At 40.4% G+C, this 27537-nt stretch overlaps 1 protein-coding gene across 6 annotated transcripts in view; it reads right to left on the bottom strand.

Moving 5' to 3' along the window:
• Window positions 1-10538: 10538 nt before the first annotated feature.
• The window catches only part of dpy19l3 (dpy-19 like C-mannosyltransferase 3), a 59183-nt gene continuing 42184 nt past the window's right edge, over window positions 10539-27537 (bottom strand). For all 6 annotated transcript variants that reach the window (XM_037757141.1, XM_037757165.1, XM_037757133.1 and 3 more), the window contains 3 exons: window positions 20596-20728; window positions 13530-13688; window positions 10539-11244 (listed from right to left, as the gene is read on the bottom strand). In XM_037757141.1, coding sequence (XP_037613069.1) covers window positions 11041-11244; window positions 13530-13688; window positions 20596-20728 — 496 coding nt within the window. In that variant the 3' untranslated portion in view covers window positions 10539-11040. The remainder of the gene's footprint in view (window positions 11245-13529; window positions 13689-20595; window positions 20729-27537) is intronic.

Raw genomic sequence — 27537 nt, 5'->3', positions numbered from 1 at the left:
CACTTTTGGGATGAATTTTAATGGTGTATGATTGCCAGGCCTTATCACCAAACATCAGTGTCTGACCTTGTTATCGCTGAATGAGATCAAATCCCAGCAGCAAAAATATTTTAGAGAGCCTTCAGAGAAGAGTGGAAGCTGCATATATGTCGAAAAAAAGTCATAAAAAGTCAAAGTATTTAAAAAAAAATCATAGCATAGCATGTCGCAAAAAAGTCATAGTATAGTATGTCGAAAAAATTCATAGTATAGTGTATCAAAAAAAGGCATTGTATATAGTATGTCAAAAAAAGTCATAGTATAGTATGTTGAAAATATTCTTAAGAAGTCATAGTATAGTATGTCTAAAACAGTCATAAAAAAGTCAAAGTCTAGTATGTTGAAAAATTCATAGTATAATAGTTTGAAAAAAATCAAGAAAGTCATAGTATAGTATGTTGAAAATAGTCTTAAAAAAGTCAAAGTCTAGTATGTCAAAAAAAGCTATACTAAAATATTACTTTTATCACTTTTTTCGACATTTTATGACATCTTCTGACTTTTTTGACATACTATACTATGACTTTTTTATGACTTATGTCGACATACTATACTATGATATTTTTTATGAAATTTTTTGGCATACTATGACTTTTTTATGACATTTTTTGATATACGATACTATGACATATTTTCATGACATTTTTTGACATACTATACTATGACCTTTTTTGTGAAATTTTTCCACATACTTTACTATGACTTTTTTGAGGACATTTTTCGACACTATATTAAGAAATCTTTTCATGAAATTTTCGACATACTATGACTTTTTTTTGGTGAAATCTTTCGATTTACTATACTATGACATATTTTCATGATTTTTTTTGACGTACTATACTATGACCTTTTTTATGAAATTTTTCCACATACTATGACATATTTTCATGAAATTTTTTGACAAACTAGACTGACTTTTTTTATGAATTTTTCGACATACTATATTATGACTTTTTTTTTTACATTTTTCGACATACTATACTATGACTTTTTTAATGAATTTTTCGACATACTATACTTTGATATCATTTCATGAAATTTTTTGACGTACTATACTTTGAATTTTATCATGACATTTTTCGACATACGATAGAATTACTTTTTTTTGTGAAATTTTTCGACATACTTTACTTTGACTTTTTTGATAGGTTTCTGAAGAGCCATTGAAAAGTGGGTGGCTCCGGCCATCAAGATGGCCACCAAAGAGGTGGAGCGTTGTTACAGCTGAGGCAGGCCCTGGTGACACAGCTAGCAACCTGGTACAGCACCCACCTGTCACTCAAAGCGTCCAAGCCCTCAGTTGTGCCAAACTTTGAGCCTTAAACCTGCAGTAGGCAGAATGTTTTTGGCACCTCACAAGACATGTTGTTGGCCATAACTCAAGAATTGATATGCTAATTATGACAATTTCACAGAAATGTCAAACAGGATTGTAAAGTTTTAAGTGGTAAGTCCTTACAACCAGGATGGAAAAATCAGGTGGGATGCAGGTGTATGACTCGGTTGAAAGATGAGCTGATGACAGTTTTTCATGGAGCTCTGTTTTTCACTGGTGATTTTCAGCAAGTGACAAAAAAGAACTTCACAATCTCACCCATGGCAGACAGGCTGCTGGACAGTGAAACAGGTTTTTCACAGGTAAAGCACACTCCGGTGGCTGAAGAAGCACACTCTCTGACCTCTACCTTGCTCTGACAAATTAGCTCTCAAAATTACAGCCAGCTTTTCCAGCTAGCCTAACTACCAATGGACCCTCCCAACAATAAAGGGCACCCGAACACTCCCAAAATAAATGAATTAAACGTACCTACAAATAAACCTCCACAATATTAATATATATAAAATGCACATGACTATACAGTCTAGCTCAAGTTAACTAGGAAGCATAATAAACTGAAGAACCATCAAACAATTCCAACTACCCCACTACCTACACGCCTCTCTCTTACCTGCCACTTGGTTTGGTCTAACTAGGTGATTGATGGCAGCTGGAGACCTGTGACTGCATTCCCACCTGTGCACTCCATGAAAACACGCCTCCAGGAAGTGGACCTCAGAGAGAGAGAGTGATTAGTATGGTTTGCAAAAAATAAAAGCACAACATAAGCATAATCACTTCCTGTATTAGATTTTGATGTCAACCTTTACACTGTCAATGTGCACGAGTGTTTTTTTTTCATCTTAGTGAGGGGGATGGTTTGCAGCTGCCTCACAATGATAAAATGATGAAGTGATGACATTTTGGACAGACACGGATGTAAACTGCAACTTGACTGGTTGACGGAGGCATACAACCGCGAGGCAGTGATTCTAGTTTTATATGACTTTTTTGTGACTAATACAGCTAAAACAACAACTACTATTATTAACATTACTACAACAGCTACTACTGCTACACGCTTTGCTTTCTTTTCTGACAACTCCCACGGTCAAGAGCTTAAAGTAATACACTGACGTAAATAGTACCTGTACTGTTATGTAACATCCAAGTTACACATACACAAAACATTGTATACATTTGACAGTTTTTTATGACGTTAAGGTATTTATCTAGTCTTACGAAAGGACAGCCCATTTTAATTCCCAGGGCATCAAATACTGAGGCTTTGTCACGGTGACGGTGAGTCGGTGTTCGGTTCCACCGCACAAGGCACCCCTTTATGAAACGCACCGGGCGTTCCATTAACTATAATGTAAACCCATCCACGGCAACAGCAAACGCTCTAAGAAAGTGCGCCGGAGTGTGGTGACGTAGTTTAAAGAGCAAAAAGACACTCATTAGGCGGGCGGGAGTGGAGGTGGATGGGTCCAACTAACACAAGGCTTTCATCCAGGAGACCGCTGTTTGTGTCCTGTGTGTCACGTTACAATCAGCTGTTTGTTAAATACAAAAATAAGCAATAAACATTTAATTTGATTATGTATACTGAGCCAGAGACGGATGCTGGGACGTAGTTTAACTTTGAGTGATTTTATTTGTCCACTTTACAACAAAAACATAGGAGCATATTTTTGTTCTCTATAGTTCGCCAGCACGTTTTCTGTGATGTTGACGAAACGCGATTTTACTAACTGCAATGAATAACCACAGAACAAGAATTGTTGTTCTTCTTCTTCTACTAATTCTGTCTCAAAACTTGCTAGACTTACTCAACGGCATCACCTTGTGGTGGATGCCATGCAGCACATTTACAAACATCAATACTGCATAAAGTACTAAATTATTATAACATAATTATTGCAGCCCAAAAAAAAAACATATTACAACTGTACATTTGGAACATAAACACTGCCTGCATATAAAGAAACAAGGATGTAATTGCAAATTGACCTATCAAACAAAAAATAAGTGGGGTCCCTTAGAAATTATATCAAAGTTAACAGTATGAAATACCAAAATAGTAACCATAAACAACCTTCAAAGTATCAATTAATCTCTCACATGTAGGCTAACTATGTGTAAGGCCGTCGGCATCAAGGATACACATTCAGAGCCAGAACATTTCAGTGAGGAAATGCAACAAGGCATGAAGAAACACAGAAAATCAAAGGTCAGATAATCAATTAGATAAAAGTACATCTGGATCTAAAGGCTTACTGCTCAAGTGGGCAAATGTGTCCTAATAAGACTCTCTCACTTTAAGCAATTAGCCTACACACAAAAGGATATGATTGCTAACGGCCAGTCCGATTAATTAACATGAGTGCGGGAGTTGGTTTCATAAAAATTTACCACTGGTCCGACGTTAATATTTAAAAGTAAACTATGCATAATGACAGTCTCGCATGGTTTCACTTCATACACTATTTTTCAAGTCCAAGATGTAACTTCTGTAGCATCCAACATGCACTTGTTTAGATTTGTTACGCTTGATGGTATCCCAACAACCCCCTCCCCAGCAAAAAACAGGAAGAAAAAGCTGGGGGGGTTCTCAGTGTGGACAGGGTCAAACCTTTGACTCCTGTTTTTCTGTTTTTTATTCATGTAACAATAGTTTTTGGGCCACGGTAAATTAAAACTCACCTGGCAACACTGTTTTTCCCACCTGTTTCACAGATGAAAAAATAAGGAACTAGGAAAGATTACCCTACAAAAACTTTTTTCCCCTGTTCTTAAGTCATAAACACAGGAGAGAAAACTATCTGACTATGGCTGAGATAGTCAGACATCAGATAGATATCTAAATTCATCTCCTGCACAAAAGAGTTGTTAATGACTATCTTAAGTAATGAGTTCTGGGTGAATTACTCTCTTTCAAACTAAAAACATGGCTGACTGAGCAACCGCTTTCATACCGCTCAGCTCTTTTCACTGCAGCTGAAGAAATTGCAACGACAGTGATAGTATTCATCCCACACAGTTTATAGAAGCATCAAAAACATTCACCGAAAGATATAAAACCATGGTACAAGATCCAAAGAAAGACATATTTAAATAAAAAAATTAAAATAACAGTTAGGTCAGAACAACATGGAGCCAACATGGATGAGAAGTCCTAGAGGTGCTCAGAATCATGAAATTTTGTGTCATCTATACAGTTCCAGAGCAAATGAACAAATTCAAACTGCGGATGAGGAGCATTCGATGGGTGTCAAAAGCTCCTGAACAACTGAGCATTTGGTCCATGGCCCAATCCCAATATCCCCTCTAAGGCCTTAAACCCTGAACACTCGGGGACTTGACTGACGTCACCTGGTTGAGTTTGAGAGGCTGCAAAGGCTTGAAATGGTATAAATATGAATGAGTCAGCACCTTGCGGCGACATATCACGTTACCTTGAACACATGCCAATTTTGATTTATTTTTTTTACGTTTTTACCGCTTTTTTGAATGTCTTCCAGGCTCTTGCCTTACGAGACATAGAGGTAATTATCAAAAAAATCTATTTACTTGTTTTTGTCAAACTTCATTAGGCAAAATTAAAAGAAGTGGTTGATGAATAAACCAGGTTTGTCATTTAATGCTTGCATTCCTCTGATTTCATGTGTTTTTATGTACCATCTTAAATCCTTAATGTTTCTGTGTAAATTTAAATATGCCTGGCTGTCGTCCTCCATGTTTATCTTTTTTTTCCCGTGTTTAACGTCACAATGCTATGAATTGTGGGTAATTCCCTCAGGCAATGTCTGCAGGAATGCGGACTTGCGGGAAGTGTTCATAAAGGGCTCAAAAATATCTGCAAGAGAGCCCTCATTGACTTGACAATGTGACCATGGGGACAGCCCTAAACCCTTACGGACTTTGCAGGAATGTGCCTCAAAGTCTCTGAGTGTGGACGTTGGGATTGGGCCCTTGAGTCAAGATCGTTTTATCAATAAGGGTATAATGACATGGTGTCCACATAGAATAAAGTGGCCAGACTGAAAAAAATAGTTGTTATCATTATCATAGATTTCTGAAAAAGGAAATTGTTTTATTTTTTAATACAGATACCGGTGTGCATCTGGCCTTTAGTCTGGTTCATGGTTAAGGAAATCTCTCTCTCTTTATTAAAACTATTCATTTCCCAAGCAAAACTATGAATTTAAGTGGCCACATTTGTTTCAGTAACATCGACTAGTTCTTTAAAAAGGAGCTCAGATGAAGTGTTGAGCTGACTTCTACATATGCACACAAGTTAATGGATTTCTTCATCCCCTTTTCATTAAGAAAACCACGGGCAGACAGCGCGCCTCCGAATGAACTACTAATCCCAATATGTATGGAAATTAAGAATGTTGAAAAAAATATTACATTAGTACACTCTTATTAGGCAACCATAATGGAATCACTTCGCTCTCAAATAAAGCAATCAGACATCTACTAAATTAAACATCCAATATTAAAGACGGAGGGGGGGTGGAGAGAACAAGCGGTGCTGTTCCACACTGATCCGATTGGTATGCATTACAATGAGGCCGCACGGTTAACGAACAACACGCGTTCAAAAGCCCAACAACAACTGCGTGCAGGAGTGTTCGTGCATCTGCGAGTGTGTGGATTATCAAAGACACAGGTCCTTATTAACAAGTGTACAAATATAGGCAGACTGAGATGTGGGAGGGAGGGAAAAAATGTGTGTGTGTCGTACCCATGTAACGGCTCATTGTAGCAGGCAACTCTGACTGGCCACCCAATAATTACCGACACAGCTCCAGCCTTTCAATCACCTCCTCTCCTCCGCCTTCCCTTTTGGTTCAAAAGAAGAAAAAAAGAAAATGAGGAAGGTGTTCAGATCATTGTGAATCTGTGCTTTGATACGCTCTCGTCTCTCCTCCTCTGCTGCTGTTTAAACATGAGCCTTTCCTGCCCTCCCCACTCCTCCTGCTCCTCCTCACTTTCTTTTTCTAACCACAAAGCCTCTGTTTGATATGCAAGTGTTGCCCCCCCTCCCCTCTCTCTCTCTCTCTCTATCACAAACTATTTTGGATTGCGGCGGGGAATCAGCGTCGTTGTCAGCCTGCTGCAATTTCCTCGCCACTTACATTATTCATGTGTGTTTGTGGCTGTGTGTGAGTGTGTGTGTGTGTGACACAGAAGAGGGAGTGAAAAGGTTGAGGCTGCTGCTGATGAGAATCACAAAGCCGACAGCAACCACGACAACAAAAACAATGTCACAAATATCACTTGTTACCAGCTTTGACCTCAGTTTTACAGCAAAAACACATTCAAGCTCCAGTGGAACATGTTTTCCACCCGGGTGGGGATTGAAACAAAGAAAATTATTTCCGGTTTCTGTTCAGGGGGTAATTGATAGCATCTATCACTGCAGAGCCAAATGGGCTTAGTCGAAAAAGTGCCAACCGAGTCCGGGCTGAGTCATGCTAATGGTCAATGTGTTGTTTTTTTCCCACAGATGCTACAGCTGAGTAACACCCCCAAAAATAGAAATGGAATATATACCTCAAGTACACACAGGATAAAGTTTTTGTCAAGTAATGTGCTTTAAAGGTGCAGTGTGTAAGATCTGGCGGCATCTAGCTGGGAGGTTGCAGACAGCAAATACAGTGGCCGACGCGAAAACGTGAACCTGCGAATGGCCCTATCTGGAGCCAGTGTTTAGTTTATCCGTTCTGGGCTACTGTAGAAACATGGTGGCTAGTTCCATGAAGAGGACCAGCTCTATACAGTATGTAGATATAAACGGCTCATTCTAAGGTAACAAAAACACAATGATTCTTAATTTCAGGTGATTATACTCTAAAGAAAACATACTGATTAATATCATAATATATTTCTGCCAATAGATCCCTTTAAATGTTACACACTGTTTCTTTAAAAAAAAAAAATCGGAAATAGTAGTATGGCGTAATTAAGAATACGTTTATTTCTGACCATAGAAATAGTCGTTTAACAACACAGTCACATGGAGTTTGCTCAGTTCTCATAGTACTTTTAGAGGACGGTGTGATATGGTACAAAACTCTGCAAAAAGCTAGTAAGTGGACCTGGAGTTTAACCTTGCATGGCAGCTGATTCTCGCGGTCACAAGATGACGACAAGAATCGCAGGATCAAATGTCACATGAAAATCCATTTTGTCAGTCTCCAAGTAAAGTGCTTGTGTCTGAATCACCAGACAACAGACCAATTGGCGTCCTGTGAGGAGCTAATGGAGCTACGGGCGAGGCTTAGGTGTGTGAAACCCGGTGAGACCATAGCATGACACGACACGGAGCGACTGTTCGTTCTAAACAACAATAGCGGCTCCTGAAGAGGTTACCGTAGAAACTGTAATAGCATCAGTTATATCAGAAATGGAGAGTATTTCTTCATCACAAGAAGAGCAAAGTACATCACTGAATGTGTAAAATATGGTGTTTTCGCCTTCATTTAGTTTCGCTTTCGTTAGTTTGATTGACAGATGGTTCATCCAATCACCTGACAAGTATTTTTTTGCACCTGCCCTTTTCCAAACAGCTTACAATGACGGCTTCGGGTCAGGTTACCTTGAGTCACAACTATTTCCAAGGTCAAGAGTGAACATTGATGCTTAACTTTCAGAGGAACACAACAAACATCAAGTCCTAAAAGTGCCGTTGATGAAATCACGCAGGCCCGGCCACACCAGACATTTTGGGGCGTAAAACTAATCACATAATTTTTATGGAAACGCCATGATCTGTGGATTCACTCACAAATGTGAATTGTTCAACTTCAACTCTGGTGAACTTTGAGCCACAAATTTGCGCCTTTAACCCTCAGCAACGGTGTCTCTTGACGGTGCTGACCTTAGGGGGAACAAAGAGATAAAAAATGGAGAATGCTATTGTAGCTTATTAGCTGTGTGGCACCATTCCACTTTTATTTAACTCCTCTGTCAAAGTAGAAACTTCTACACAAAAGATGAGTTCGCAGACAATTATGAGACAGGAGTTAGCGGTACAAATACGTCTTTTGAATATACAGTGTGAAATTGTCCCGTTAGCAACCAAGCTACAAGGCAGTTAGCAAGCTTGTTTGCCAGCTTTTTTTCCCCCTTCTTCCATAAAACTCTAATGAATGAAATGATGTACCATACAGAGAACAAAATGCCACAACACAGGACAGAAAATAGAAAGAATCTCCACGAGCTATTGTGACTGACTAGCGCTAGCATGTCTCGGCTGGCTAGCACGTTAGTGGTTAGCTTGCCAGCTACAGTAGTTCGCCAACTAGCCCTTCAAGTAGTCGCTAGAGCACCAAGCATCTACAACCAAATATTTCACAAAGACGTGCAGATTAATTTGCTTGGCCACTTTCTGGTGTGACCTTAACAGCTACATGAGACTGCATACAAACAGGTCCATCCACGAATGCAGTTGAAAACTACGGAAAAGCTAGAGTGTGTTCCAATCCACGTACTTCCAGAAGTACACTTCAATGTAGTGTACTTTGTGTACTCTGTACTCACTTGAGTAGTGCGTAAATTTCAGCGGGGTAGGGTCGTCTCAAATCGAATACTCTGCGGCGCACTGACCGGAAATGACGATCGCAACATTTGACCGCGGCTCGCTACCCGTCAAAATATCTTCTGAAAAAAAATTAAAGCAGAGTGGAAATTACGTTTCCAACGTCGTCGCCTACGCCTACGATGTGTCCTCCTGTTGGCTGAAAATGCACCGGTATGTTTACGTATTGTATTGTTTTATTCTGTTATCTACGTATGTTTGAATAGTGGTCGGGGCTCCGTCCTTTCCGCTACGTAGCCAAGATGGCGACAGTTGAGTGTGGAAAGTGTCCAGCGTTCCACACTCAACGATCTGACCGTTTTGAGTACAACATCCGGGTACTTTGAGTGCACTGCATTTTGCCGTACTTCCCAGTGTGAACGCACTTATGCACTCAAAGTAGTAAGTGTAAGTACAGAAGTACGCGGATTGGAACACACTGCTAGTTAACTGCACCTTAAGTTGGAACTGTTTTGTCAAAGTAAGAAATAGTTTTTTGCCCATTTCGAATAAACATTTCCAATTACAACTACATCATTTCAAAAAGAAAATTAAAAAATAAAAAGTCAGAACATTTCTTAATTCACTAGAGTTCTTCCACAGTTTTATTTTTTAATGTTGGAGTATTTACAAAAAGCCCACTGCTTCAGTTTTAATCAACACTGTTCAAATATAGCACATTCAAAAACCGGTAGTGTGCATGTGTTTATCAAATTTTGATAACCTACCCCTTTAATCTACCCTTTATACACTTTCTAACTGACACAAGTCAGAACTGCATTGGCAACTTGCACTTCCCAAAAATGTTCATAAAAGAAAAACTCTCCCCCCTATTTTCATCGGCAAAGAAGAGCTCAACAGCAAATATGTAATGTACTGTATATCTAGAAATGCTTTTTTATTACAATGTAGTGAGTATTTCAATATCAATGGAGTTTTAAAGAGGACATATTGTGCTTATTTTCAGGTACACACTTGTATTTTGGGTTTCTACTAGAACATGTTTACATGCTTTAATGTTTAAAAACACTTATTTTTTCTCATACCGACTGTGCCGCAGCACCTCTTTTCACTCTCTGTTTGAGCTCCTGTCCCGCCCCCTCCCGAAAAGCCCAGTCTGCTCTGATTGGTCAGCTGGCCCACTCTGTTGTGATTGGTCAACTGAACCAAACTCTTCGGACTCCACTCCAGCTCCGCTCTAACTAGCTTTGTTTGAGGGGGTGCCAAACTAGCTGCTAGGCAGGTATTATGCAAATGTATTACTTGGTGACATCACCACGTTACGGAAGAAAAGGCGGGACTTCAAGCAAGGCGTTTCAGGCAGTTCAGGAGCAGCTGTATTGTTGGGGAGAGTAACTCCCTTTGGCACTGGGGGTCCATCTCCTGGACTTTGGGCTTTGTAACTTTGCAGACATTTTACATGCACAAAAAACTACGTAACACACTAAAGGACGGGGGAAAAAGCACAAAAGCATAATAGGTCCTCTTTAACTTTATCAAGTTATTTATGAATGTTGTTGCTTAAATGTGTTCAAAGCAAAACTAAAATATTAGATTTGATGAAGGATTTTTTTCCTGATTTGATGTTGGATCTAGATTTGACAGTCTACCCTCTATGAGAGAAAAGAATAATTTATAAGTAGCAATGAATAGTATTTAATTCATTTCATGATGCTGTGCAGAAATGACTACTTCAAATGAAACTAAATGATTAGTAGCTGCTCGTGGTGTCCCAGACCCTGCTTACAGGCCTAATAGTTGTTTCTTGTGTTTGTTCATCTGCACCAGTGAGAGCTGGGAGATGGGCGGGGTGGGCGGATGGAGACAGAACAGCCCAAAGCAGGGCTCCTATAGGTGCTTCCACACTCCACTAACTAAAACAATGCAGCCCCAAGCTTGAACCGGCACACTGCTCTAACACCACAGTTCACAGAGCCGTGTGTTCAAAAAATAATGGGCATGATCACAGCTGGGCACAGTGCAGAGAGGAGACAGAGGAACAGCGAGGATTCAGTGCTTTTATCTCTTCTTCTCCTCCGTCTCTTTCCCCTCTGGCCTCTGATGGGGGTTTTTCTCGCAAACCCTGATCCTGCTACTGAGTCGCGCCGGGCTCTGATGAGCTCTTGGTGCCTTTCTTGCGTTTCTTCTTGACCCGGTACACATGGAAGGTTTTGTTCTGGAATGTTCTGGTGAACAGAGCGGTGTAAGCCGCCGTTTCCGTCTTGATGGACTCACAAAATCGAGGGTGGGAGGCGGGGACGAGGTCTGGGTCATTCTCTCCCGGTCCATCCATGATCTGATGGTACACAGAATGAGCATGTCATCATCAACAGCAACAAGAATGCCAGTAGTAGAGATTTTGGATATCTGCCGCTACTGATATAATTCCGATATCAGAGCTCGTTTGCATAAAATTTGCATTGCATTGCAATTTTGCATTAAATTTAAATATATTCCAAAGACATTTATTTGAACTGTAGGTCAAAGGTCCTGTGTGTAGGATCTGGCAGTATCTAGCGGAGAGGTGAGGAGATTGCAACCAACTGAAGCGTTTCCTGTGTGCCAAGCGTGTTGGAGAGCTACGGTGGCCGACACAAAAACGTCAATGCATCCTCTCTAGAGCCATTTGGCGCAGAGCCAGCACTCCAGAGTGTTTGTGTACATGGGAAGTGAGTGGTGAAGCAAGAGAGAGAGAGCAGCGGCGATGGCAGCGAGTAACGTTTTCGACTCCGGCCCAAGCAGGAAAAGTTAACAGTGTTTGGTTTGTCCATTCCGGGCTACTGTACAAACATTGCTGTGAGACACGGCGGACTCTGTGAAGAGGACTCGCTCCCTATGTGGATATGACGGGCTCATTCTAAGGTAAGGTTCTTGTTTTCAGGTGATTATGCACTAAAGAAAACATACTTTTTAATATTATGTTCCATTTCTGCCAATAAATCCCCCTAAATGTTAAACCTTCCTTTAAGTAGGCTTCACATACAAAACAGGTGTAGGAGTGCAAATTGCAACGGCAACTCCTGTTATGTTTATTACAACTTGAACAAATGAAGTGCACAGCAATTATCAACTACCAGTAGATTTCTATATATATGAGTTCAAAAAGTCATAGGAGAATTTCAAAGAACAGTGATTTTGACAACTCTTTCAGAAGGTTTTCAAAGTGAATATTTGAAATAAAAGTGCATGAACTGTGTAGAGAAAGAAATATCTACACTATCAAAAAAAACCTCAATGTGCGTGACTGATTCTTCTTAACTCTGCTGTGTTGCTAAATAGTGTGTGTTGTGACCAGATGTTTTTATACACACAAATTAATTTTGAGAATAAAAGGCGAGGCCAGAGGGGCCAACTCTGAATGTTGTGTTTACAAACCGCCACCGACAAATCTTTCTCATTCTGCCTTTAAAATAAACACATAAAATGTGTTTGTTTTGTTTTGATATTCATTGATGTAAATCATTCGGGACCACCTGTTGTTTGAGAGAGAATTCTGATTCTGTTTCAACTCTCATATGCAGGCAGGGAGATAAGACGGAGCAGGTCGGTTAAAGAGGTATACGGCCCTGATTTGTTATTATTGGATCTGCTTAAACTTGCTATTCTCTACATTAATACCATGTAATTCATAGTTTGTAAATAGTAAATAATCAATGCTACAAGGTTTCTGAATGAGGGATCTGGTTCACAAGAAATAAATATATTAGGGCTGTCAATCAATTCAAATATTTAATTGCCATTCATTGCATTTAATTGCATGATTGTCCATAATTAATCAATTAATCATAAATTAATTGCACATTTTTTATCTGTTCAAAATGTACCTTAAAGGGAGATTTGTCAAGTATTTAATACTTGGTACCAATGGATTCCTTAGGTTTTTCTAGTTTCATATTATATCAGTATTTATCTTCTGTAGCTTTAAAAATGAGCCTGCTACAACCTCCGAAGTTGCGTTAATCAGTTAAAGAAATTAGTAACGTTAAAATTAATTTGCGTTAACTTTGACAGCCTCAGAATATATATAATTGAAAGAGAAAAAAAGAAAGAAAAACACAATAAGAAGAAAAAGAAAATGACAAAAAAGTAAGAAAGAATGAGAGAAAGCAAAAGAAGGTAAGAGAGAGAGAAAAAAGGACAGACCAATGTAAACCCAACATTCCTTCAATAAAGCTGTCTAGATGTCAGATGTCGTGTATGCCGTGTGACATTTACGCCGTCACAAACACAGACACACGCCGACTCTGCGTTTCATGTGTCTCACACACCACACTGAGCCAGCCAGCCAGACTGAAGCTTGTCTCGCCTCTGGTAATCCAAATAGCCAGCGCGCCGCATCCAACATCAAAATAAGGACGGAGTGTGAGTGGGTGGTACGGGGAATGAAAGAGAGAGCGACAGCAAGAGAGTGAGAGACAGTGACGCGCAGATGGAAAGTGAGACTATTGATCTCTGTGGAGGCTGAGAGCTTTCACCCAGTCACAGACGCTGGCAGAGGGGACGGCACACATGCAGCCGCAGACACACTCAATCACTCAGTCACTCAGTCAGGATGAGTCACGTTAAATAAATGCCACCCACATGTCCGTTGGCCAGGTCGAGCAGGTCCCGCAGTCTGCAGCCTCGCCTGTGCCTCCGCTCGTAACAGATGCTGTTTTCCAACACCACATAGTCGGCCCCGATGGCCTTCATGATGTCATAGACTTCCTCCGGAGACTGGCGAGCGTACACCTGATACACCTGCACGCATAGAACAGAAGTGGATTTATTTAGGTTTGTTTATTTATTTTTGATTGCTTTTTTTTCCTCCCCCTAAAGATCATCTCGAGTTATAATTTAACACCAATATTGTTGGAAGGAGAAAACTTCTCTCCTGGAACTCAATTACCAGACACATTTATTTTCTGAATTACAGTTTTGATGAAAGTTGGTTCAATTATAACACGTTTACTGAAAAGAAATGGGAATGAAAACTAAATCAGAGGGAGAACAAAAAAACAAGTGTTAAAACATAACAGATGTCTACTTTCTGAAATCTGTTATAGTTCATCTTTTATTTGTAGCAGATGAAATAAAAACTTTCTGACCATATTTCCCACAACAACAGATTTAAACTAGATGAACTCTAAGTCCTGTAAGAAATGAATCGTTTATCAGGGACAGAACTCAGGCCAGCAGTCGAGTTTAAATGAGGGCTGGGAGGTCAAAGTGACAAACCAACTTGCGAGTTCCTACACCAAATGAAGACCATAGCTGTCACTGAAATCACTCCCTATTTCCTATGTAGTGCACTATGTCCACATTCTGAGTGTGAAATGTGCAGTATACACTATATAGTGCCCTCAAAAATCCCACAAAGAAACAGACAAATAACTACTTTCTGCTAACATTCCCACAATTGTGACACATGTAGTGTTGTATTGTCCAATGAAAATAGTCCCCAACAAATGCACTACTTCATCCTGTTTTAGCCGTTTTAAAGGTCCCATATTGTAAAAAGTGAGATTTTCATGTCTTTTATATTATAACGCAGGTTTAAGTGATATATAAATACTGTGAAAGTATCAAAACACTCAATCCATGGAGAAATACACACAGCCCGTATTCAGAAACTGTGCCTTTGAAACAAGCCGTTAGGATTTCTGTCCATTTGTGATGTCACAAATATACAATATTTAGATAATTTTACGGTTTTAAACGTAAACATTCTAAATGTGTCCCAGTTTATTTCCTGTTGCAGTGCATGTGAATGACATCAGCTGACAGGATGTAAACATGGACTCGAGCTGTTTCCTAGCAACGTAATTCTGTTGCCATTCCATTGAAATGCACTAAAACGGAGCGTTTCAGACAGAGCTTGAATACAGGTATATTCAGAGAGACAGTATGAGAAAAATAATGTGTTTTTTAACATTAAAGCATGTAAACATGTTCTAGTAGAAACCCAAAATACAAACATGAACCTGGAAATGAGCATGATTATGTCCCCTTTAACACAAATGGAATTGGAGCTGAGAGTCCAGAAATAAACTACGTTCTTCACCTTTTCCGTCTGGGAAACCCTGTACATGTAGCTTTATGGAGGAAGGGTTTATTTGTGCTAAAACACTCTCAAAAAATAAACCCTTTTCAACGGTTGCTTCCCAATTTAGAATGTATGCCTGCTGGGTATGTGAATTAATTCAGAAAAGAGAAAGAAACACACAGTAGGTAACAAGAATAGCTGTGTTCTTTGTCCACTAATGAATTGTTTTGTAGTGACACACAAATTAAGCCCAGAAAAGAAACTGGAGACATCATTAAGGTTCTTACAAATGTTTGAAAATGCATTTACACAGTTTTCCTCCTTAATACCCCACACACACACATGCACATGCACACACACAAACTCAGAGGCCAGAAGGTCTGCACCAGTGTCGCGGATCATTAATGAGCTCCACACTAAGCTCAGGCCTCGCCAGTGGCCCAGCTCGGCTGACTTCCCGCTGGGAGGCAAAACATGGGCTCAGCTACCCAAGAGATGACCCACACATTACTTCCTGCTCATTGTGAAGAAGACACATGCACAGAACACAGGAGCAGAAACAAACGAATAACAGTAAAGCTAATTTGCAACAATATTTTTCATCGTCGTGTAGACAACATGTTCTAGCCTGGATTATGTTTTGTGATCAGTCTTTTGGACGTCAAGTTTTGTATTTCAAATTCTTATAATCCAGTTAATATCAGAGTAACACACAGCTATTTATGTAAAGGGATAATGCCCGATGAGGTGTCCATTAATCCCCCTGATTATGGACACCTCGATGGGTATTACTGCTTATACCATGGTCACTTGCCAAAGTAAAACAAAATAAGACTATTAATTTATATTTTCATGTGCTTTTCACAATCCATTCACTCCGTTTCCCTGGTAACCCTGAGGGATTGCTAATACCTGGAACAACCATTACCATCCAATAAGGTTCCATGCAATGGAAACGTTGTTCACTGCTCCAGTACGTAGGACGGACCTTAGCTACGACTTGGCAACCGGAGATATTTCTAGTCCGCTCAGCTCATATAGAACCCTTTGGCTAAAGTACGAGCCAGAAAGCTAACGTTATGTTAGCAAGATTCAAAGTCAATAACTCAACGTACGGTTGACAAACAGTTAATATAATTTGACAATATGTTTAACAACAAGACTAGCTAGCTATCCAGCCATGTCATTGTACTCAAATCAATATCAAGAGTTTCACAAACAAATGATATATGTGTAGCCTACGGTCGGCCACAGCCTGAAATACACCAACAAATAAAACAAACATTTGTAAAGATTTTTTATGCCATTTAAATAAATAATTGAATTTTTTAAATACACAGAATCACATTGCAACATTTCATTTACTCGGTTTATGTTTGAAAAGTGTTTTTCATCATTAACGACAGTGAAAACCCTTTACATCCACATTAATAGAAAACTATAAACAATGCTCTTCCACAGCATTTCTCAAATATATCACCAAGATGCACTCAAGTTCGAGCACCACCATTCATCTCTCCTTTACACCATTCATCTCTGCTTTACAGGAGTGCAGCATTTTCAGTCTCCATTTTCCCTGCGTTATCATTCAGTTCTGACTTAATGGATGCACATTGTACTCAGTGCATCTTCTGATCCCATATTCATTCACACAATCACTGCAGTTCGCTGGCCTGACCCTGGACGAGCTCCTTGTCTCTCATGCAAAACACAGAGCCGAGTGAGATGAATGGGTGAGGTAACGTGGCTTCAGCTGCAGTCGCACAATAGATTTCTCTGTGTAGGAAAGAGGAGGGCAAAACAAAGCTGCCTTCGACCGCGCGCCAACGACAGCTCAGCTTTTACCACACCGTTAGCCAAAATGCCAGATAGTTGTTGTTCAATCGGATGCAAAAACAGAAAAGGGGACACTGGGGGCTGTGTTTAGACAGAATCCCATCTCAGAACCAAAACCCAGAGAGTACTCCTCCTGTGGATTTGTGCAAATAGTCGTGCCCCAATCCCTGGGGAGCACGCTTCCCCTAAACCTGCCATACAAGTAGTCAATGATGGGTCATTTAAACTGTAGGAATAGTTAACCTGACGAGTGGAATGCATCAAGTAGTTCAGGCAAGTGAAAAAAGTGAAAGTGAAAGAAAGGGAAAAAGAAGCTTTTTCAGCCACTTTCCGGAGAGTGTATTACTTGAAACAATTAAAATGTTCTCCTCAAAGCCACCAGACTCCATTGACAGAAACAGTAATTTTACCTCGCCAATCATCGTAAAACATACTTCATTCAAACACAACAGAAACAAAATACAACTCATCAAAACCATCTTGGTTAGTCTTTCCACTGTTCCAACAATCACTAACTCTGGTTTGGTTGAAATAAACCCTTAATTCACAGAGTTAGATGTGAAAATATTCTGACTCTGCACGCTGATTACCCACTCACAAGATGTTGTGTTATCGTTGCAACCAACGTTAGGTAACTAAATGGCAAACATCTTCGCTTTGACAATGAAGAATTTCTTGTCCTTAACCTTCCAAACAGCAGTATTGACTCATCCAGATCGAAAGTAGAGATAACTGTGTGTACTTTTGTTCAGCATGGCGGCAGTATAAGGAGATGGATTCTCTATTATGGTAGAAGGCCTTTAATTTGGTCAGGTCATGATTTAACTTCCAGTAAATTGGACTTTTTTGTTTTAATGTTAATTTTTTTGTGTTTTTTTAACATAATTATTAGCAAAATGTGAATTATAAACACTCTGAAAATATTCAGTTGTTGGATGACTAATACTTTTAGCACCTTAGCTGGCCACAAACCACAACTTAAAAAAAGAAAAAGAAGAATGAAGTGGCAAGTGCTGATGTTCAATTGCATTTTGCAGCATAAAGTGATATTTAGAGGCAGCATTCAGTAGTTGCAACAAAGTCAATAGAAATACAAGAACGGAGACAAACAAGAAAATTCGCTCTGGGCACCTCACATTTAGGTGGAGACGGAGTACATCTGCTTGAGCTGAAAACGTTTCAACTTTTTCAATTTGTGTTTTTTTTCCGGGCTTCGCTGACACCATGAATATAGAGACAGCAGCAGAAAGGAGAAGGTCTGGAGGAAAATAAGCGCAAATCACGGCAACTTTGGCAGTCGGAGCTGTCACACATCAGTCGTCAGCTGGGAGACTCGTCCGATGAATGCTTGAGGACACAGGATTGCGGCCAAAAGATAGAAAAACCTACCACGCTCTCCTCCTCTTCAGTCTGTCTGCTATTGTATTTTATATTTTGGCTGTTTACTTATTTATTATATCTTTACTGTTTACTTACTTATTTATATCTTGTTTTGCCTTTTACTGATGCCTCTTGTTGTTGCACTGTCCCCTTTGTTGCTGTAACACTGGAAATCTCCCCGCTGTGGGACTAATAAAGGATTATCTTATCTTTTTTTTTAATACTTTTTATTGAGTTTATACAAGGAATCACACAGACCAGTCCACAGTAACCCCCACCGCCCACCCCAGACAGCTGTACAGCATATAAAATGTTAACATCTCTTAAGCTTGTGTTAACCACAGACCTTATATCAAGTATCTAACCAAAACAACCTGCACCACTCTATTCCCATACCACTGATGTTGAGGTCTTTTTTGGCACGAGCTTCCCATCCGCCATGACGCTAGCTACTCATGTTGCATTGTTTACAATACTGTACGTTATCCAAGGAAGAGCCATGTGAGGTAATGGATCCAATCAGCATAGCCATTTAGTTGGCTAAATCACTCTATTGGTTATAATGAGGTTATGTGAAGTTTGGAAACCGAAGTAAGAAGACATTAAATGCCGCGATCTCTAGGATTGTGGACGCCTTCATGATCAATTGCGATCTCAAATCGTCACATCACCTCATCATATATCTCCTGATTAGATAATCACTAGATTACCACTTTTGTTCCATGTTGGCCGCATCTCAACTGTCAAAATGAAAATCCTCCCAAATATCTTTATTAACCTATTCAACATGAATTGAGTCCACTGCAACAATCTAAGTGTAGAAGCCTCAACGTTTTCCTCTCTCTCCACCCATCTGGGATGGATAAATGTAACCACTTACCCCCCGTATGTTTGGACGCATAGGTCGTATCTATTAGTGAAAGATCTACCAATTAACGACACCTCAATTCAAAATCATGGTGCTCTATCAAAACCCAACAAATACCACTTTTGCCACTTGGTGGCAGGCCAAGAAATACCTCTGTGTAACATATTCTCTGTCATCCCATACTCCTCTCTGGCATAACCCCAGGTTAATAACATATCAGGTTTCATCACCATTTTTCTGGAACAAACATAGCATTCCACAACTACAGGATGTCTGTTAAGGATGGCTGATTCATGAACTTCACGACCAACTACAGGAACAGTACAACGTAACCTTTCCAATCTCAAATGGCTCCTGTCCTCCATTAATTCAACAAAGAACAACTGAATGAGAACAGCCTTCTTTGGCAAACTACATGTATACGTAAACTAGAATGGCCCTCGGAGAGCGCATACCTCCGCCAAGGTAACCTACTTTAAAAACAGATCACAGCTGGCGGTACCGTGAGGTGGTCGACTCGTTATTAACACGGTGTTTCCGTGTAACGTATCGGCAGATGCGTCTCTCATTTAGCAGCCTTGTTATGCCTGCATAACGTTACACTACGTTGTCTCTCATCCCGTCATTTACTGCTTTTTCCTTTCTCACAGCTCCCGCACACACATCCACACACACACACGTATCTCTCTGCTCGAAGAAGGAGGAAGAAGGTGGGGTTCTGCGCCATCAACGCGTCATCAGTTACACTGTGCATGAGTCATACCCTGTGGACTCAAAGCTCAGGCTGATCGGAATTCTTAAAAAAATTCCTGAATCCGAATCATGATCCGGATAGATAGCAAAATCGAATGGATTGTTCATTGTGCTACACCCAACCCCTCCAAAAAATTCCATTCAGATCCATCACGAACCTTTGGAGTAATCCTGCCAACAGAAGGACAGACAGACAGACAGACAGACAGACAGACAGACAGACAGACAGACAGACAGACAGACAGACAGACAGACAGACAGACAGACAGACAGACAGACAGACAGACAGACAGACAGATAAACCAACGCCGGTGAAAACATAACCTCCTTCAAGGCCTTTGGGCTTGGCGGAGGTAAAAACAACATAAACTAATTCAGTATAAAATCCTACATAAAATGTATATAACCAAATACAAACTATACATACAGTAACTAACTATGTTATGCCCAAATCCCCCATCTGACAACTTCCATCACGCTTTTTGGCTGAACAATGGCTTGATTGTCAGACCAACTTGGAAAAACACTGCAGTCTTAGAAGATGAAACACACACACACACACCAACATATGGAAGTGATGACTATTAACTCTCTTAAAGCTAATAATACATGCATGAATTGGCATTCAAATCAACATGACTCACTTGTATAGCTGACATTGTAATTATCATCTATTTACTTTAAAGTTAAAATTTTCCATTTATCGTGTTTGTGTTATCTTGCTTCCCCTCTGGTAGTTTCCACACCCCTGTGTGTGTTTGACAGTATAGTGCAGCCTACAGTACCTGTTTGGTCCTCTCCCGCAGGTCTTTATCTTCGTAATGCGGGTGGTTGGTGAGAACTCTGCCTGTGCACAGCTTGATGCCAGCCAGCAGCTGCATGCTGCCTGCAAATACAGCCCGCTTAGGGGTCTTTGTGCTGTGGACAAACAGAGAGAGAAGGGAGAGCGAAGGACACATCATTCACCGCTATGAATATATAGGTAATACATAACATAACAAATCTTTTGATGAACCGCAGTATGTTTCAGAGTTTTATTAGTGAGGTTAAAACAAGAGAAGCGAAAAGAAAACTAGCGCAGAAAGATGTTTGGAGGTTATTCACAGGTGCATCCAATCATCAAAAACGATTGATTGCATTTTGCTTTAGTTTATTTTCGAGCTTTGTTATTCGGTCCACGTTATTTTGCTTTCTGCATTTGCGGCAATAATTGGGACGTATTGATGGCATTTAAAAGTTTCTTTCAGAGATGTGGCTTCAAGGAGAGCGGCTGCCTTCACCACGAGCAAATACAAAAAACATTCTTTGCACAGACAAATTGAATCACAAAGAGATGACAAAAGCTATGCAGTGACGGTGGTACAGAACAAACTGCAGGCACAAGGGCAAACCTTCTGAGGTTTCAGCACGATAACAAGTTATACAACTTGGTGTGTGTGTGTGTGTGTGTGTTTGTTAATATGTGTGTGTTGACCTTAACTGGCCTCTATTATAACAACACACACATCTCTTACCTGTAATGTTAACCCGAGGGTCATTTTTAATCTAAACTCATGCCTACACACGAGGCGGTGCTGATTGAATGAGCAACGAATACTGGACACTTTGACATTCAGGTGTAACGAATACTTGTCACTTTGACATTCAGGTGTAACTTTCATGTTACAAGATGACTGGCTGGGACCATTTTTTTTTTTTTTTCCAATCTAACAGCTGATCGGAGAAATCAGTCCAGATTGGTTTTAGCGGATTTTATTCTAAAGTGTGTGAAAGCAATGAAACCTACCCGGAAAAAACACAACTAAAGGCCTTTACACACATAGGGGCTTGACGAATAAACCACACGAAAATGCAAAATTCTTGCCTGAAAATATTATATGTCTCTTTTATTGTGAAAGGTAAGAACGGAAGGAGTGGATCTGATATGCATTGCCTATGTCAAGATTGACAGGAGTAATGCTAATTGCCGTCTTGGTTCGGACTACGGAGCCTCTGTGTTGTTGTTCAATAAATATAGGCTCAACTCAACCCTGTTCCGAAAAAAAAGTATGTTGCTTTTTCGCTGCCCAATATTCTCGTTCTGTGTGTTGTAATCATGACATAAATATCAGTTCAAAAAATATGTTGATCAGAGTTTCCCAGCTGTAATTATGACATGAATGCTATTTACAATCTGGAAACTGGTAATCATGTGAACTGTAATACGACGAGAATGTGGCACAAGCCTTAATATCCATTCCAACAATTATTCTCAAAATTGCCACAAAGAAACACTTTTGAAAAAGTGGCATCCTGTGTTTAGACCCAAACAAAATCAACTTTGTATTTCAGGACAGAAGTTTTCGCACAAACCTGAGTTACTATACAAGTATATGCCAGGGGTTCTCAAACCTATTGGGGCCAGGGACTCCTTAAAGGGGAGAACATTTTCCAAAAAAACCCTCACAATCGAAACACCAATTAAGCATAATGCTTACCATTTGTACTCTTAGATGCCATTGGATGTAATTGTATTCTCAAACTTTTCAACCTAAATACTTCAGTCCTGTTTGATGGTGATAAACAGAAACACATTTTAATTTGAATCATGTTAACACCACTTTGTTTTGCCCTGATATTCCGGGTGCTTTGTAATCAGATGTCGCTTTAGCTTGGCTCGCTTGATGGCTTCGTTCGACAGCACCTGAAGACACATTTTAGGCTACCGTCGCTGTCGCTCGATATAACTGTCGCCATATTTTCTAAATTGAGCTAGTTTGGACTTGACGGTATGGACTGACCCAAACATTTCTCTCGCTAATAAGCTAAGCTAAGCTAAGCAGCTGCAGGAATGTTTGTTGCACCCTGAGTGAAGTGACTGATTCATGACAGCTTGACGTGATGTGTCACAATCATATCAGAGTTTCTATTGGCCCAAAGCTAACATGGGTGGTAGTAATGAACACAATATGCTTGTTTCATTGGCGCAAATCATAAATTATTTCACGGACCCCCTGACAGAGGACCCCTGGGGGTCCCACTTTGAGAATCACTGGTATGTGCAATATATTTAAAACATTCTAATATCCCCAGAGGTCAGTGCAACAATGCTTTTACCACATAAAGATCATGCATCACATCCAGTAAACCATCATACAGAAATTTTGTACACATGTAAAGGCTCAAGTTAACAGATAATGAGGAAGAGGGAGCTTCAAACCCCAATTAGAAGTGGCAGAGCACACGCATGCACACGCTGTAACATCGTTATAGATATAAATGCCCTGGTTACAATCTGGAATACCGAGCATAGGCTGCTGTACATATCGACTGCTCTGTGTGTGTGTGTGTGTGTGTGTGTGGCAACAATAATGACTAGCCACAAGCCTTGTGCATGAAATAAAGGCATTTGCTCGAGTGGATGTGCACATATGCGTGTGTGTATCGGCGCATGCTCTCGGGCGGATGTGTGGGCTGATGTCTTGGCCTCCTGACCTGTAGTAGAAGTGGGTCATTTCCATTTCTGCCTGTCTTCTTTCTGCGAGTGTGTGAATTTAATCGCCTACTGCATCCCAGGGAGTAGCTTCCATTCCCTCCAAGTTGATTTACATTTAATTTCATGTTTATATTCTCGTATGTAAATGCCAGAAGGCACTGGCACGCGCCCCGCTGACATTATAAAAATGATATAATGACATTAATCGAGTATGGGGGTGAGGGGGGAGAGAGGGGGAGTCACTATGGTGCCTTAGCACGGATACTGACTGGCTTGTTTGGATATTCTCTTTGCGTATGGGTCATGCACTCATGTGTTTAAAAGTGTGCATTAGTACCTGTTCCTCAACGCCAGAGAGCTCCAGTAAGAAGGACAAACATAAAATGAAGAGAGAAGAAAGAGAAACAGGAAGTGGGCAGCGAATCCCAAATACCTGAGAATACTTTTACGATGCGACGCCGATAGACATTGTAACTTGAAACTACTACAATCAATATTTTCATGTTAACAATGGATCAAATGACTATATGTAATGTGATAGGTGTCACAGGGAATTATCACTCGACTCTGCAGTGCCCTTCAGCTCTACGGAGCATTTTATATGCTGCTACTGAGGGAAGGGCAGTTCCAACTTAATTGTGTCGATTCAGAACCCTAAAATGTGAGTATACCACTCAAACTTTTTTTCTTTGTGGCTCCTATCATCAGCGTATAGACATCACTAGCTATTTCAGGGAGCAACTGTCATGGTGGGCTTGTGTTTACACCGAACTGCAGTGTTCAATGTATTGCAAGCGGCCCGCCGGCCCCTAAGTTGACTCCCCGCCGGGCCTAAGCATCGGGAAATTATGTATGTAAATTATGTATGTATTATAACTGAAATGTGTTATACAAGTGGCAAACTGGGGCAGTGGTTAGCACTGCTGCCTCACAGCAAGACGAGGGTCGCAGGTTCAAACCCAGCTTGGGGCCCTTCTGTTCTCCCCGTGTTAGCGTGGGTTTTTCTCCGGGTTCTCCGACTTCCTCCCAAAGTCAAGCAGGTTAGGTTAATTGTTGACTCTAAATTGCCCGTAGCTATGAATGGTTGTCTGTCTCTACGTGATAGTCTGTCGACCTGTCCAGGGTGTCCTCACCTTCGCCCAGTGTCAGCTGGGATTTGCTCAAGCCCCCCTGCGACCCTAAATAGGAAAAGTGGTAACAGAAAATGGATGGATAGATGTAGCAAACTCCTTTAAGGATAAACTTGGTGCGTACACAACCTACGCTTAAAATGGCCTTAGGCAGTATATTTTTGGCATCATTGGGCAAAAATGTCATAGTAACCTTTCAGCATATTGTAATTCAAGTGTTCTGAGAGAAAACTAGACTTCTTCACCTCCTCTCGGCTCTGTTTTCAGGCTTTAAAAAACTAGACCATGACGGGAGACTTTGGCCAATCACAGGTCATTTCAGAGAAAGCGAGCGTTTCTATTGGCTGTTCATTCAACGGAGGCAGCTTTCAATCACTCGCAAACTCCGATCGAACGGTCAAACAAAACAAAACAACACAGAGGAAAATATCTCAACCTGTCTATGTGAAGAAAATCTGAACAAATCCATTTGTTGTACTTTTTACCTACTGTTCAACATGTTGCTATGGAGATTTGTGATAACAACTGCAAAGGCTCTTTTGAGACTTGACATTTGCCTTCAGAACAGATGAACTTATCACCTGCAGTCACAAAGGGACCGAAACTACTCTGTGCCCTCTTCACAACTTTATAAGCTGTCTGACATGGTGTTGAGAAGATTTCCTGAATGAAACACGTAATAAAACAGAGGCAGAATATCCATTGAAGTCCACATCATTCACATTTTTAGTGGTGGTAAAAATGGGACATCAATGCACACTCTCTGATACATGGTGTTTGGTAATTTAACATAACTCCCTGCACAGATTTACCCAACTTGAACCATTCCAACCATTCAGAATAACTGAAAACACCTGTGTGGGCATGCAGGGTCTGTGATGTAACATGTCTGAGAAGCTGCGTAGCTTTTCAGATCATTGTTTTAGTTACTTTCACCTGCAGTTAAGTGGTGGAAATGATGAGGATAGAGATATTGATTGGGAGAGTTCTTAAATAATGTGCCAGGCCATAGATTTCCTACTGAAGTCTCGCTTCTGATTGAGAAGTGTGTAGTTCAACCGAGGACACCTCCGTCTCCCTCCGACTCGCTCTCTGAACTTCCTCTGGATGAGTTAGAATGCCACGGAAGACGGGGCTGCACTTTCACCATTTAAAGATGAGGCCAAATGTTGCTAATTTAGACAATTTAAAACACGACAAGGGAGCAGGATGACAGGAAGACAATTAACGGAGCGAGAGAGGGAGTCATACGAGGCGCGAGCAGAGAGGATGTAAAAAATGGAAAGGATGAAGTTTCACAGAGAGAGCTGAAAAAAATGTTTTTTTACCAAAAGATTGACACACAGATGATTAGTGGCATGTGTTTTACCAAGAATGGATGAGGTAATGTTTTAATTAGACGGACAAATGGACACGACGAGACAGATCTGCAAAACAAGTCGGCAGTAGAGAGAGAGAGAGAGAGGGAGAGAGAGAGAGAGTGATGAGCTCTATTTGCACTGCACTAGAATTATCCAGGGATCTCATGTGAGTTAGGAGCTTAACCTTTATCCAGACAGGATGGATAATCGAGACTGCCCACACCAGAACAATGACAGCTGTGGTCATTTGAGCAAACACTTCAAATAAGCGTTGCTTATGGCTTTTTAATAATGACCACCCTCTCTCAGTAAGACAGGCGGAAGGCAGAATTATACGATGATATTATACAAATCCCCAAACAGTTATATGTCTGCTGAAATGCATTAGCTATTGTTACAAGAGTTTATACTGTGTTGCTGCCCCAGCAGCATATACAGGATGAACATTACCTGAACTGGCTGCTGAAGCTTTATTGTTTTGTGCTCCGGAGCAGTTGCTCTGAGCGTATAATTTTGCCACGGATGGGTTTATTTTGGAGTTAGTTGAAAGCCTGGTGTGTCTCATACAAACGCTAAAGAGTGCCTTCAATGACCAGGATTGCCTAAACAATCACAAACTACTAAATTATACCATTTTCTGCAATGCAAACCTTTGTGTAGACTCTGTAATCAAAAGAAAGGAAGTCAGAATCTACCCTAACGGTAAACCAGGGGTTAACAAGGAAATTAAACATCACCTAAATCTGAAGAAAAAAGCTTTTTCTCAAAAAAATTAAAGAACCAAACAAGGAGATAGGACGCATGATCAAAAAAAGCACAGACAGACTTTAAGGACAAGGTTGAGGAGAAACTGAGAACTGGTAAGAGATGCCTGGACTGAACAAAACGATGGGCAAGCAGCAGAAACCAGCCTCTCAGTGTGACAACCCCCATCAGTCTCTCAAACTATCTGAACTCATTTTATTCCAGATTTGATAAAAATGACTTCAGTGGTGAGGGTGAGGCTGTCTGTGCCCTATGATCCTACAGGAGAGAAAGGTCATGTCTGTGTTACAAAGGGTCAACCCCCCTACAAGGCTCCTGGCCCAGATGGACTCAAGGGGATGGTTTTAAAAGAATGTGCGGCCCAACTGGGATTTATTTTCACCCTACTGTTCCAACTGTTCCTCAATTCAAGCTTAGTTCCCAAAGGCCTAAAAGACAGCGACCATCAACCCTTTACCAAAAACACCTCATTCCAAATCTCTTAATGACTTCAGGGTAGGGCTGTCAAAGTTAACGCGATAATAACGCGTTAACGCAAATTCATTTTAACGCCACTAATCTCTTAAACGCATTAACGCACCTGAGGAATTCATTGGCATGCTCCAAACTTGTGTTAAATTGTGGCAAGGAAAAACTGGCATGGCCATTTTCAAAGGGTTCCCTTGACCTCTGACCTCAAGATATGTGAATGAAAATGAGTTATTGATACAATACCTCCTCATTTCACTACAAAAACCTAAATAAGGTGGCAGCTGGCTGGCGGAAGATTGCTAGATAACAACCTAATTGCTGTTGTGTTGGCTATATTGTACGTTATTTCCAGTAGGCTAAATATCACAATATAAAACGTCTTTTCTGTTCAAAAAGTACAAACGTAGATAACAAGTACTACTAACTCATCTTTTAAGCGGTTAAGTCTCCAGTCTGATCTCGAGCACACAGCTGATTTGTATCTGGTTTGTTTACATGACGTAATAGAAGTGCATATTTAACGTA

This window comes from Sebastes umbrosus, chromosome 2, assembly GCF_015220745.1.
Source record: "Sebastes umbrosus isolate fSebUmb1 chromosome 2, fSebUmb1.pri, whole genome shotgun sequence".
Taxonomy (NCBI): domain Eukaryota; kingdom Metazoa; phylum Chordata; class Actinopteri; order Perciformes; family Sebastidae; genus Sebastes; species Sebastes umbrosus.
Note: the sequence above shows the minus strand (reverse complement) of the source record. Positions and strands in the feature narration are given on the sequence as shown.